General features: G+C 39.8%; 2 protein-coding genes across 2 annotated transcripts; both read right to left on the reverse strand.

Moving 5' to 3' along the window:
• Positions 1 to 1277: 1277 nt before the first annotated feature.
• Positions 1278 to 6888, reverse strand: LOC116130986 (ABC transporter B family member 19-like). Its single transcript, XM_031416649.1, has 9 exons — positions 5743 to 6888; positions 5575 to 5629; positions 5290 to 5465; positions 4916 to 5080; positions 4513 to 4808; positions 4097 to 4413; positions 3779 to 4002; positions 1763 to 3688; positions 1278 to 1677 (listed from the first exon to the last, which is right to left on the reverse strand). The coding sequence occupies exons 1-9, from the start codon at positions 6886 to 6888 to the stop codon at positions 1330 to 1332; spliced, it is 4653 nt and encodes a 1550-aa protein (XP_031272509.1). The 3' UTR covers positions 1278 to 1329.
• Positions 6889 to 8310: 1422 nt separating this feature from the next.
• Positions 8311 to 13525, reverse strand: LOC116130943 (the record flags this gene model as incomplete). Its single annotated transcript, XM_031416625.1, has 4 exons — positions 8311 to 8720; positions 9267 to 9350; positions 9792 to 11202; positions 11345 to 13525. Coding segments are annotated over 4 exons (3741 nt in total), but the record flags the coding sequence as incomplete, so codon positions are not given.
• Between the last annotated feature and the right edge of the window lie 799 nt (positions 13526 to 14324).

The raw sequence follows: 14324 nt of genomic DNA on the forward strand, positions 1-14324 counted from the left end.
TGTTCAGTGGGTGTTTATGTCATTTTGTTGTGGATCACTTTCTGGTCGCATTTCTCTTTAAGGTAAGAGGAAATGGAGTTTTAAGAAAAGGTGAGGATATTATAATGTCACATTCTTGTATTAAAATTCAGTCTATGATTTGACCAAAAATTTTTGTATGTGTCTCTTAAAAGAAGAGAATTAACAAGGGATACTGCTTAATTAAGATTTTACTTTTAACTAGAAACTGTGATGGAGATTCAGCCAAAAGCCAAAAAAGCTTGAAAGTTTCAAAAATAGAGTAAACAACTCTTTTTCCCACCCAAAAAGTTTCAAAATATCACTTTTCCATCCAAAGTTTATATTATGTCACTACCCAAAGCCGATTCTGGCCGATTTCGGCAGCGAAAATTCTTTATGTTACACCATTTGAACCTCCAATTTCCTCTCTACAAAACCCCTCTCACTCAAGCATTTGATTTCTCGTTGATTGTCGGTCACTGTAAAGTTAGGGCTTCCTATTCTTAGTTGATTTCCAACTGCTTCTGACGACGAATATTTAATCGGTCACCACCATTCAATCCACTGGCCTCTACTCTACAAAACTCCTCTTACCTTAGCTCATGATAACTCGTTGAACACCAGCTGAGAAAGTGAGGTGTATTTTGAGTATTAACATAATATAACATTTGAGTAGAAAGGTGATATTTTGGAACATTTTGGGTGGAAAGGTGTCTCTTACAGAGAACCTTGGGTGGGAAAAAGAGGTTTACTCTAAAAAATAAGTGTCAAATTCGGTCCAATCAAGTTGATAATGTGCGCCCAAATATTATCCACTTTAGGTGGATGCCGACACTCGAAGCAGAAGTCGATATCGCTTGCATAGTTGGTTTGCTTTTGGACTTTATGCAAGCGTCTTTCATCCACCCTGCAGCTTTCACCTAAAACGTATCTATTGATTAATGAGGACCCAAATCATATAAGTTAAATCATAAACTTATTCATTATCGATTTAAAATGTAATAATAAAGTAGTTTGAAAGGTAATATTTGATTAAACTTGTGCATCAAAGCTTGCATTGAGTAGACCTTAACTAGAACTCAGAAACCAAAAGCCAGATTAAAAAATTTCCAGTGGACACACAGCAGAAAAATAGAAAGCATACCAACCGTTCAGTCACCAAATCCATTACCAAAAATGTTGCTCCTAACAAGATTCTATTCTGAAATGATTTATATAATTAATAAAATTGATCCAATTTAGAAGGAATACTAGCAAGTTAATCAAATTTGCTGTGGACCAAGTTCATCAGTTTACACATTTACTCTTACAATAGAATAGACTAGTTGGTCATGCAAATGCATTGGCTTCAGTTTCAGCTCGGACCAAGCTAGCATAGACACCATTGAGGTGGGAGGCCAAGAGGGTGTCATGGCTGCCGTACTCCACCACGGCGCCATTTCTTACGACAGCGATCGTGTTGGCTTCTCTGATTGTTGAGAGGCGGTGAGCCACCACAATGGTGGTGGCCCTCTTGGATACCTTCCTAAGTGCATCTTGAACATGCTTCTCTGACTCTAAGTCTAATGCACTACTTGCTTCATCTAGAAGCAACACCCTTGATTTTTTGAGTATAGCCCTTGCTATTGCAATCCTTTGTTTTTGGCCACCAGATAATTGAGCTCCACTCTCGCCAACCTGCATAATAACAAACGGAAGCTCAGAATCAAAATCATTCGTACATGACCCTTCACTTGAACAAGTAACTGAGAATTAGACAAACCTGTGTTTCATAGCCTTGAGGAAGGCTACTGATGAACTTGTGTATGTAAGCTTCTTCTGCAGCTTCTTCAATTTCAGCCCATGAAGCATTTGGGTTCCCAAGTGCAATATTTTCTCTTATACTCCCAGCAAATAATGCAGGTTCTTGACCAACCAAAGCAATTTGCCTCCTCAGCCACTTAACATTGACCTCTCTCAAATCCACCCCTCCAATCATCACCTTCCCTTGATTTGGATCATAAAACCTTTGAATTAGCCATATGACAGTTGATTTTCCTGAACCACTTCCTCCAACTAATGCCACCATGCTTCCACCTTTGACCTTTAAACCAAATTCTTTTAGCACCAACACTTCAGGCCTAGATGGGTATGCAAAGGTTACCTTTTTGAAGTCAACCTCCCATGGTTTGGATCTTTCAACTTTCTTACCTCTTTCCCTATCATTGTCGATCATTGGCCTACGTTTAATGATGTCAAGAACAGAAGGAATAGCTGTACCTGCCATGGATGTATCCGGCGCCAGACCAGCCAATTGTCCAACAGAAAATGAACTTAGCACAAGAATGAGGAAGATTTTGTATACCTCCCCAAAATTTCCTTCGTTTATTGTCACAAGGTAAGCACCAAACCAAAGAATCATTGTGTATGCACCATACATTGCACCTTGAGAGAAACCAAGTGTTAGGCCTAGAATTTGTGACTTCTGTACTGATTTTTTCCTTGGTTCTGATAAAGCTCTATCAAAGGACTTAACTAGCTCGTCTTGAGCAGAAAATGTTGTTACTGTTCTTATATTTGAAACTGCACCAGAGGCAATGCTGCTAGCTTTAGCATAGGCATTGTTATCTAGTTTTGGTCCAATGTTAATGATCAAGCTCAAGTAGCTTGCACCAAGAGTGAAAGGAGTGAGAGCAGCAGCCAAAAGTGTGAGTCTCCAATTAAGGAAAAATGACACTCCAAGACCAACAGCAGCTGAGCTAATACCCATGAACAATACTGAGAATCGATCACCAAGGACTGACCTGAAGCTGAGGCAATCAATTGAGAGCCTTGACGCAAGAACTCCTGTGGAATTCTCTTCAAAATCAAACCAACCAGGTTCTTGTTTCAGTATTGAACGAAACAAAAGGTCTCTGACTCTCATTGTGAGCCTTGTTCCAGCCCAGCCACAGAAACCTTGCTGGAGTGTCATGAAAGTTATACACCCAAAACCAAGCCCCAGCAGTGCTAAAGAGAGGTAACCAACATCTCTTTTCAACTTCGATGGGGTATCATCGAAGTAAACCTGTAGACCTTGGCCTAGAATCAAAGGAAAGATGGAGAGAATAGCACCTGCCAGCATGCCCATGACAAATCCTGGTAAAAGCATGGTAACCTCAGGTCTTTGTAGATTCCACATCTCCAAAAGTTTGAATTTTCTAGGCCTTGGTTTTTGTTGAGCTTCCTCGTCTACTTGGTTCTCTTCTTGCATAGATTTTAAGTACTTAGATCTTGAAATCTCATTTTCATACTTTGATCTTGATACATCATTAACTGATTTCTCATACATGGAAAACTCCATGCTCTTAGCGGATTTTTCTTTTGATAAAGGTTTTGACAGTGCTTGAGAAGCGAGCTTGACAAGATCATAATAGGCCCCAGTCTTTTCCATTAGTTGACGATGATCACCAATCTCAACAACAGAGCCACGATCAAGAACAACAATTGTGTTGGCATTTTTAACTGTTGCCAACCTATGAGCAATGACAATGGTTGTCTTTCCAGCAGAGATCTTGTCAATGGCTTGTTGCACAATGGACTCAGACTCCGCGTCTAAGGCACTGGTTGGCTCATCTAAGAGAAGGATTTTAGGGTCTTTGATCATGGCGCGAGCCAGTGCAATGCGCTGTTTTTGGCCCCCTGACAGTTGAGTTCCTCTGTCTCCAACCTGCTTGCATTTGTAGCATATAAACAATTTATTATGCAAATGTACGTAATTTTTTAATTTATGTTTGTGAGAATGTCAGTGTCATTGTACCTGTGTTTCATAGCCTTGTGGCAGCTCAGAGATGAATTTGTGAGCATTGGCAGCTTTGCAAACGGCAATTGCTTCTTTTGTGGTGGCATTCTCCTTACCCATCATAACATTTTCCAATATGCTGGTGGCAAAGAGAACTGGTTCCTGGCCAACCATACCAATCTGCCTTCTTAGCCATTGGACTTGCAATGACCTTAAATCATGGCCATCCAAAGTGATCACACCTGCCAAATTGTTAGAAACCTTAACTAAATTAGCACTCTTAATGATGCAGTTCATGTTGGAACCTTTTTAACTTTGTGATGACAAGAAGCTTACCCTTAGTAGGATCATAAAACCTTTCTATGAGAGCAAAAATAGTGGATTTGCCACCCCCACTAGCCCCGACAAGTGCAGTAGTCTTTGAAGATGGTATAACTAAATTGAGAGACTGGAGAATTACAGCATCCGGACGAGATGGATATACAAAAGTAACCCCCTTGAACTCAATCCTTCCCCGGACACTTGATATTGTCCTGCCAATGTGGTTGTAAGGATCTATATCTGGAACTCTGTCTATGATTCCAAACACACGACCAGCTGCTACAGTGCCTTGTGCGAATTGAGCAAAATATGACAGTGACAATGCCAAGCCCCTGGAAATTAAATTGACAATGTTTCATCTCTTATCTTGGAGGAAAAACTCACAGCTGTCTATACAAAATATTGAAATGATAAAACAAAAAGTTCATTACCTTCCACCTACATTGACACCAAAGAAACAAGCAATGGCTGCACCTCCAGTGATTTCTTTCCTAGCAACTAAGAGAGACCCATACCAGAAAGCTAATGCCCATGTTGCATAAGTAACCAAATAGATAACTCCTATTCCCCCACCCTTAGCAAATCCTATCTTTATTCCAAATGGTAAAGATTTTGACAATAAATCAGCATATCTCGAACCCAAATGATCCTCTGCAACGAAAGAAAATACTGTTCTGATTGAACTAATTGCTTGCTCTGCAACGCTGCCAGCTTTTCGATATGTGGCCTTCAATTTTATTATCGAAAAATACATACCAAGTTAAGAACAATTAGGTTAACTAATAACATGATGTAATGTACTTTGAAAACATGTTAGTCTATGCTACTTTTTACCTCTTCCTTTGAAGCTAGACCGACATAAACAGCCTTATAAGCAAGGCCACAGAACATCATTAATGGGGTGACAGAGAAAACTACAAGCGATACTTTCCATGAGCGTGTGAACCCAACTGTATAACCGCAGATGAAGGTAAAGATTTGATGAATGAAATGTGCCATCTGCATAAGATAAAATGTTACATAGTAAATCAATGCCTTTTGAACTCATAGGACAGATAAATTTATCTTCAAATAGTATAGAGTCAAATGGAACAATTTTTCAAATGATAAGCTACTCCTTCATAAATAAATTCAATTATGGTAAGAAGTGCCATAGCACAATCGAGATTATTTGTAAGCAAAATAAGAGAGGAAATTAAGGGGTTTACCTTTTCTCCCATAACTTCTTGGATTTGTGCAACATCACTTGAAATTCCATGCATAAGCTCACTAGTGCTGACTTTAGTGTCAAAAAAACCGATATCCTGCCGCAGAACTGCTCTTAGATACATGGTTCTTATTCGCTGAGTTGATCGCTCCCCCACCAATCGCCAACAGGTGATCTCTGCCATTTCAGTGATCAGAACTATCAACTATTGCACTTCAAATGTGTGTATAACAAGAACAAAGTTCTGTGAAATTAAAGTTAATGCTATAACTAATCTTTCTCTCACCCAAGTATGCTCCCACCACCACTATTGCTGCAAATCCAATCATTTGTAAACATATCTGAAGATCAAACAGAAAAAAATAAAAACATCAGAAATTTTTTTCAGTTATTATCACTTTTATAATAGTATCATCCTCAGCGGCAAATATTAAGAAAAAATCGATATTCATACCTTGTCTACACCCTTCATCATCTGCTCAGGTGATTCAGTAGCAATTTTATTCACAAAATTTCCAAAAAGAAAAGAGTACCAAGGAAGAGATCCTCCATTAATCAGAGCCCCTAGGCAACCCAAAATTACAAGAACTATATCCAGTTTTGTTGAGTACTTAAACAAGCTAAACAAACTGACTGGCTTTGCTACTTCTTGATCATCATCCTCTTCATCGTCCTCATCATTGTCAACTGAAACCAGTTCAACGTCCTTGTAGCGATCATTACCACCGCCATAATGATGACTAGTTGATTGCCAAGCAGTGTGACCATGACGCCTATGCTGCAACTCATCTTCAAAATTGTCCATTTTGTGCCTCATTTGATGGCGCCCACCATGTGAAATACCATGATGATCAACATGACTAGCACCATCCCCATCATCTTCCATATAAGAACGTGATACTGAATGCCAGCGGGGATCATTATGTCTATGGTGATGATGATCAGTGTTTGATAAGTGAACCTGCTTCTCCACATCCTCCATTGTGTCATAATCAATCATACTCAGTTCATCTTCATTAGCCAGTGGACTAACAGGTCTACTACTAGTTCCCTCCTTAATAATTTGCAGTCTAGATATTCCCTGATGAGACTTACCATGACCACCCAAATTGTGTTCCTTGCTAAACAAGGTACTGTCATTATCCTTAGCAACAAAGCTTTGGAGTTCAAGCCTCCCGGAAGGCACTGCACTATAGCTAGAATCGTCGTAATACGGATTTGTACGGCTCTGAAATCCACCAGAAGTACACGAAAGATAAAAGTCATGAGCTGATCTTCTAAAAATATTACTGTTCACTGGGGTGGTAGTTGCTGTCCAAGGGCTTAAAGCTGCTCCCAAGGTTCTGCTATCCTGCCAACCAGAAGGCTCAAATTGCCATGAAACCTCCCCTTGCCAGGACATGTCATCATCCCTGGCAAAAGGTGTGGCTGGAGTAGGAGGGCGTATTCTACGTGGAGCATGATTGCTGGATGACGTGTGGCGAGAGCTGAATGGTGAAGTAGAACGTGACACATAGCGTGCACTAATGGGTGTAGTGTGGCGTTGGCGGCGATAGGTGTGAGAGGAGGAGTAATCAATATCGAAGGAAGAGTCAGCCATGAATGAGAAATGTGTGACAAGTTCTGAAGAAAGAAAGTGAAGAACAAGGAAAGATGGTAATATAGAGATGATGGAGAAAAGAACAAGGGTGCCAACCTGGTATGGAGTTAAACACTATGAGGGTTAGTTTAAGTCAATGGAAAATGCATACTCTTTCTGTTTTGTAGTATAATCAAAATTCTATAAAGACAAAATTAATCAGTGGTCAGAAAAGAGTTTCGATATTCCCACTCTTGTATGCGTTTAAGATTCTTAAGATAATCAAAGTGTATGCCTGCAAAGGCTACAAAGGTGCATAGAAGTTTCAATTATTTTGCCTGGAAAACATGCCAGGCCGCCAGGCCGGCCTTCTCAATGTGTAAATGGTTACAAATTGCAGATAAACACAGCTCATGACAATCTATCAATCAAAAGTCATTTACAAATCTAATAAAAAAATCCCATTTAATCTGTCCTTTGTTGATATCATCTGGTTCCATAGTGACTCTGACGTTTGTGAATGTTTTGTCCGATAGAATTCTGGCTCTTCCTATATTTACAGATGCCAAATTGTCATTGTCTCTCTATTCCTCTCTACTATATGTCACCAAAGGATCAAAATAACATGGGTTCTCCATTTGTCATCAAAAAAATTGCTCAAAAGGGTTTGTTGCAATGTATTTTTTCTTAAACATGGTCTCTTTGACCAAGCAAAGTATTGCTTAGATCTTGGTCCCCTAAAGGCTACTTAAAAAGGGTCAAACTTGTTTTTGTGTTTAAAATACCAGATATAGAGAGGTATAATATCATATAACTGCTATTATAGTTGATATTAAAACTGAAGAAATGTTGTAATTTTGGTCCATTGAAGTTCTTATCTTGTTGCCTACACATATTTGATTGTTCTAGCCGTCCTACCAAACAAGAGACTTCAATGTAGAAAAGATTCGATGAGATAAAAATATAATAATCAAGCATTATACAAATGCTGGTTTGATGATAATGACAATTAAAGAAAAAAAAAATCATGATCTTCTGTAAATTTTAACTCTTTTTGTGATTGTTTAGGGAACCCTTTACTGTACTTACTGCAGAACCAAAAACACAAATAGTAAACAAGTGTTTAGGCTGCCTTTATACATTTGTGAAGAAACCAACAAGGTTCAACAACGGAGCTAACAAGATTTGAATGTAAGCACACTGGCAGTCTGGCACCGGTGAAAATACCGAGACATTTCAATAATAGGGCATATTTTTAAATCAACATTACTCGTATTTAAACCGATTGATCGGATCATGATCTAATCAATCCTTTAACTTGATTCAAAAGTCCAGCAGCTCAAGAAATGTAGTAGTACCAAATTGTTATTGCTATAAACTGCATAATGTAATTGAGGCCAAAACTGTTTATTCCAATAGATGATAAAATTACAGCAACAACAATGGAAGGAAAAGAAATGAAGATATAACAAAAGAATAGTTGAGTTTAACAAGCTAATACTCCGCATAATCACATCACTCTTCTTAAACTGCCAACGACATTGATTCTAACAAGAGTTTGATATACATCACGAGAAAGGAAGAGTTGCAAAAGAATACTGAATACCCTGGGCTACCAAAATCACAATGACAATACGCCAATAGGCGTATATCGTTCAATACAATATACAACATATATAGATGGCTTTATCGTGCCTACCTCAAGCATATCTACTTTATATTATATCGTCCTTTACACCCTACTGTTTAACAATGATACCAATCACTCCTGACTTCATTAAGTAAAATTTATCGGGGCTTCGAGTCACTTCCCTTGCTTCTAAATGTTGAGAGTGAGAAAAATGATCGTGGTGCTGCAAAATTTAGATATAGGTGTAAGTATGAATTGTAAGAAAGATGCTGAGCAACTTTATCACCAAGTAAACATGTTTTCCTTGACATTTTCACAGATTGACTCCGATATTTTCAGGAGTTTGATCACAGAATTATCAATTATATTCATTGATGAACCTAATCACTGAACAAAAGGGATTGTTTTCTTCACCTCCCCTAAACTTTGATATGTGTTCCCTGCTTAGGTATTACAATAGATTCTCTGTAACTTCAGAATTCAAAACCTCAAGAAGGATAAAGAAATTTCTATATGATAATAACTCTTCTATAACTTCAGGTTTAAAAGTTTGGACTTAGGACCACAGATACACTAAAATTCATTCTTCAATATTAGTAATTTTGAAGGGTGTCATTGATTCAAACTGGAGCGTATGCAGGGACAGATCCATTGGATCATAGTGACTGAGTCAGCAAAACCATAAGTATTCAGGAAAGTCTTTGGGAATCACACTGAACTAAATGCATTTATTGATTACAGCAAAATGAGAAAACTGTAAATCAATCACCTTTTATGGAGCTTCCTGACATATGGTCCTCCCTCAGCTTGAAGTTTGCTGGAGGCGCCGGGATAGAGCTATGTAAGGCTTGAACTGCAAGGAAAGAGAGTAACCATCAAGGTAATTTTACTCTTAAATTAACTAAAATATACAGAGTAGAGACTGAAAAACACAAGTTAAACTGTCATAGAAAGAGAAGAAGATTCAAATCCTAGTGCTTAAGACCCTGAAATAAAAAATAATTATTTTTTTAGTTTAAGTAGTTTTCTCTATATTTATGTATATACATACTAAAAATAAGAACATTCATTGTACATTGCAGGTAAGCTAAAAGACATAACTTCAAATAAGCTGGTCTGAGAAATCTTTTCCTCCGTTGAAGAGAAACTCATCAACATTCATCTCTATCGTGTTACAGAGAAATTTAATATATACTGCATGGGCAAATCTTAATACTATTCCAAATATATGCAAGAATTTAACCAATAACCATGCCTAGCAAATAACTGCAAAATGACTAAGAAATCAAGTTACCCTGTTCGTTGAACAACTCGCTTTCATTGAAGCCATCATCCGAAGGATGACCCTGCATGAACCCCATTCTGGACTTCCTCAAATCTTCTGAAGAACGATTGGCAAGATCCCTCCCATCTTCTGTGTCATCATCTCCTTCAGAAGTTGTAGCAGAAATCCAGTCGACCAAACTTTCTGTACCACGACTTTTCCTTCCAAACTTCAATAACCTCTTAAACCCTTTAGTCACATCCTTCCGGGACTGATTATGGGATGAATTCGAAGCAAGGAAAGGTTTCTGTGCACTGCCCCATTTTTTCCTCATGCGAGCAGCATCAGCCTCTGTTTGGGTAAGAGTATGGGAATTCCACGATGCAGGACTCCCAATTGGAGAGTCCATAGAGGCATCAATATCTGAGGTCTCATGAGGGTAAGAAAATGGATGATGCATGCGTGAGTTCCATGACACAGGACTTTCCCCTGGCGAATCTTGCAGAGACCCTACAGCATGGAATGTGGAAGGCAAGGGAGCAGGTAATTCAGCAACTGAACTAGGGTCAACTTGAGAAAGAGATCTCAAGGAATCACCATTTTCAGATCCAGAATTACCCACTTTGTCTGATTCCTGGCTCAGTCTTGATTTTCCATTATCTACGTCAATACATTCTTCAACCTCCATGGTTTCAAGCTCTTCTTCTTGATCATCCTCTTTGGCCATATCAGCTGAATCTTCAGCCTCAAAAGTCTCGTCATATTCTTCTTCATTTCTCAAAGCCTCTGCTGCCATTGAAGCTTTTAGCTTGGCGATACTAGCTCCAGCACCAGGACCTATGCCATTACCCTTTCTGAGGAACGGCTTTGACTCTGAACTTTTCAAATATTTTTCTTGGGGGCTCTGCTCACTTTGTTCTTCATCAAATTTCAAAGGTGCCAACACAACATCATCAGAATTTAAAGGGGCCACATCAGAAAACTCCATAGGACCAGCAGAACTTTTTCTTAAAGAATTTGACCGCCTGGGCTTTTCTTCCTTGACAAGAGCTACTTCTTCACTAGTACTCTTGCTGCGGGCATAATTCCTCACCTGTGAACGGCTTGTCACTTTGCTGCCAGAATAAGGCTTTGTGTTTTCTTTTCTGAAGTCAGAAAAGTTGGGAACAGACTGTGCCAGAGGATTTTCTGATTGGGGTCTACGCCTTCCGGAACCAGAATTGGAAATTTTGCCCGATGACCGTGGAATTGGTGCTGCAGCCGTGCGAGGTGTAGATGAAGACATACTTCTATTAGGCAAAAGCTTCTTAGCTTGAGCACTTTTAGAAGCATTATCCCCAAAAGATGTCTCAATGAATGATCTATCTTGTCCATAATATTTCTGCTCAAACATTTCAGAAAGATCTTCATCTTCTTCGCTATGAATAGAACTTATAGGATGCTGTCAAAAGATTCACTCCATCAAAATTCTCTACATATAAAAGAATAAGGAAACTTTATAAAGCAAAAACCACAGAATAAACCACCAATATTGATTTTGTCAGTTTCAACACTTGCTACCCAAAAACATAAGCATGAAATACCTGCTCAATCTTCATAGTTGATCGAGAATTGAAGGATCTCAGTTTCTCAACACGCCGAGCAGTAGTAGCAACTGAATCCTGTCTGTCTAAGGAACCAGAAAATTTGGCCTTCATCTCAGCTCTGCTTCGCTCAAGACTGTCCTGCATGGCTTTTAACTTGGCTTCCTTTTCTACCCTTCTAGAACTCCACTCTTCCCTTAGTTTTGCATCTCTTTTCTGCATATACTTCTCATAAAATTTTCCTCTGGACTCATCAGACAAACCAAGCTCAGAGAAATTCTGCCTCAGGGAATCACCATAATCCTGATTGTCTGACATTTTCATTGGTGGAGTACTGAACTTTGCCATATTACTTGAACTCCCAGATCGTTCGATCACAGTGCTTTTGTCAGGCAATTGAGCAGGAGATATCTCAGACACTGTTGGTTTTCTGTAATGAGACTCTGCTACCTGCTCAATCTGTACGTCAGCAGGCTTGCTTCTCCTTGTGGAACTGGACTGATCCCCAGGAACTCGGAGCTTGTGTTCTGCAAAAAGCTTTTCCAACTCATTTGCCTTCATTTTCAGCTCGTCATTGAGTTCCTGATTTCCCTTTGACTGCCTTGATCTCTGAACTTGCTCAACCGGCAGTGTAGAGACAGCAGCAAAACCCTCTTGACTCTCTGAAACCTTTTTACCAGAAAAAACAGGCTTGCTATTTCCATAAACTGAACCACGTTCATCTCTCCTACCTTGCAACTTCTTAATCTGTTCAGGACCTGCAGCAACCTGTTTCTGAAACTTCATTCTCAGGTTTCCAGAATCTTCTGCTTTGATCTGTTCCCTTCCAAACACCAAGTCCTTCTTCCCTGCTTCTTCAACTTCTGTAAAAGATTTCCATTGTGGGTGAGATGCCAACTGATCAGCCGCAGACACTTTATCACGAGCTTCCCTGACTTTTACTCCAACACCACCTTCAAACTGTCCTGAGAGAGACCGTGTATGACTTTGAGAACCCCTAAAACGTGATTGAGACACTAGCTGATGTATCAGTTCAGCATCCTCTACTCTATTCCCAGTTTCACTATCAGAAGTAAAATCCCCCACTCTACCCACAGATTTTCCGGTCTGGATTCGCGAAGCAGCTTGGTCCTTCACCCCAACAGTCTCCTGGGAACTGGCTTGAACTTTAAACCGATCACTCTTCTCTCCACTACCTAAAGAACCCTTCAACTTCTCCTGAGAAACCCCTTGATCAGTCACACTAACCAGGTCATCCCTATCTGTGAAAGACTTGAGTTGATTCACTTGTGAACCCACTTGATCCTTCCAATGCTTGCCCCCCTTTGATCCCACCTGCTCCGGAACCCCCCCAACCCTCACTTGCCCCTCGCCTTGATCTTTCAGTCCAGAATCAGCAACTCTATCTCCACTGCTCTTAAAATCAACTTTCTCAGAACTTGCCGAATCAATTAAACCTTTTTGATCTTTCTGGTCCTTAATATCATCTGATACATCTGAAAACAAATTACTTTTGGACTGAGAAACAGACAATGAAGATGGTGTACACAAGGGGCTATCTGAGAAATTATTTTCCTTTCTTTCATTGCCTAAGTCAATGCTCATGTCACTTGCGCCACTCCATCTTCTCAACACAGCTTTCTCAGCCGGGCCAGTGAGTGTGTTAGCAGATGAAGACAATACATCAGATGAAAGTCTCCTTAGCTCCACTGATTTTCCAACAACAACAGGTTTGCTACCAGAGCCTGATGAGCTTTCCTTCTGTTTGTTTTCAAAAAGGTTGATTCTGTCTTGCACACTGAGTCGCCTAGAAGGAGGTTGACTCGTTGATGACTCAGTTAAAGCATCCTCTTCTTTCTTCTTCTCTTCTTGGTTGTTTTTTTCCTCTGAGTTCCCTTGTTGCTGCTGATGTGTTGGGAAAATGGACTTGGATAGCTGACATGTGGATAGTTTTGATTGGTTAAGGTGGTCTTGGGTTTGTGTTGTACTCTGTTGCTGTTGCTGTTGTTGGTCTTGGCCGGATGGATTCTGGGATTTATTTTGAGAAAATAGGTGGGGGCCACTTTGGTCTTCAGCGGGGTCATCAATTGACATGTCAGATCCCCATGACGCTCGGACCGCTTGATCATTGACACCTGGCTTCCATGGGCTGATCAGAGGGAATGTGGAAGCAAGGGAGCAGGTAATTCAGCAACGAACTAGGGTCAACTTGAGAAAGAGATCTCAAGGAATCACCCTTTCAGATCCAGAATTACCCACTTTGTCTGATTCCTGGCTCAGTCTTGATTTTCCATATCTATGTCAATACATTCTTCAACCTCCATGGTTTCAAGCTCTTTCTTGATCATCCTCTTTGCCATATCAGCTGAATCTTCAGCCTCAAAAGTCTCGTCAATTCTTCTTCATTTCTCAAAGCCTCTGCTGCCATTGAAGCTTTTAGCTTGGCGATACTAGCTCCAGCACCAGGACCTATGCCATTACCCTTTCTGAGGAACGGCTTTGACTCTGAACTTTTCAAATATTTTTCTTGGGGGCTCTGCTCACTTGTTCTTCATCAAATTTCAAAGGTGCCAGCACAACATCATCAGAATTTAAAGGGGCCACATCAAAAACCCATAGGACCAGCGAACTTTTTCTTAAAGAATTTGACCGCCTGGGCTTTTCTTCCTTGACAAGAGCTACTCTTCACTAGTACTCTTGCTGCGGGCATAATTCCTCACCTGTGAACGGCTTGTCACTTTGCTGCCAGAATAAGGCTTTGTGTTTTCTTTCTGAAGTCAGAAAAGTTGGGAACAGACTGTGCCAGAGGATTTTTGATTGGGGTCTACGCCTTCCGAAACCAGAATTGGAAATTTTGCCCGAGGGACCGCAATGTAGAAAAGATTCGATGAGATAAAAATATAATAATCAAGCATTATACAAATGCTGGTTTGTTGATAATGACAATTAAAGGGAAAAAAAAAAAATCATGATCTTCTGT

Source organism: Pistacia vera, unplaced genomic scaffold (genome assembly GCF_008641045.1).
Source record: "Pistacia vera cultivar Batoury unplaced genomic scaffold, PisVer_v2 Contig227, whole genome shotgun sequence".
NCBI lineage: Eukaryota > Viridiplantae > Streptophyta > Magnoliopsida > Sapindales > Anacardiaceae > Pistacia > Pistacia vera.

Excerpts from the sequence above, each read along its gene's own strand:
- LOC116130986 (XM_031416649.1), bottom strand. The coding sequence starts at position 6,888 with ATGGCTGACTCTTCCTTCGATATTGATTACTCCTCCTCTCACACCTAT. Across the intron at positions 5,630-5,742 it reads TGATGAAGGGTGTAGACAAG|ATATGTTTACAAATGATTGG; the intron begins GTATGAATATCG and ends TTTGATCTTCAG. Across the intron at positions 3,689-3,778 it reads CACAAGGCTATGAAACACAG|GTTGGAGACAGAGGAACTCA; the intron begins GTACAATGACAC and ends AAATGCAAGCAG.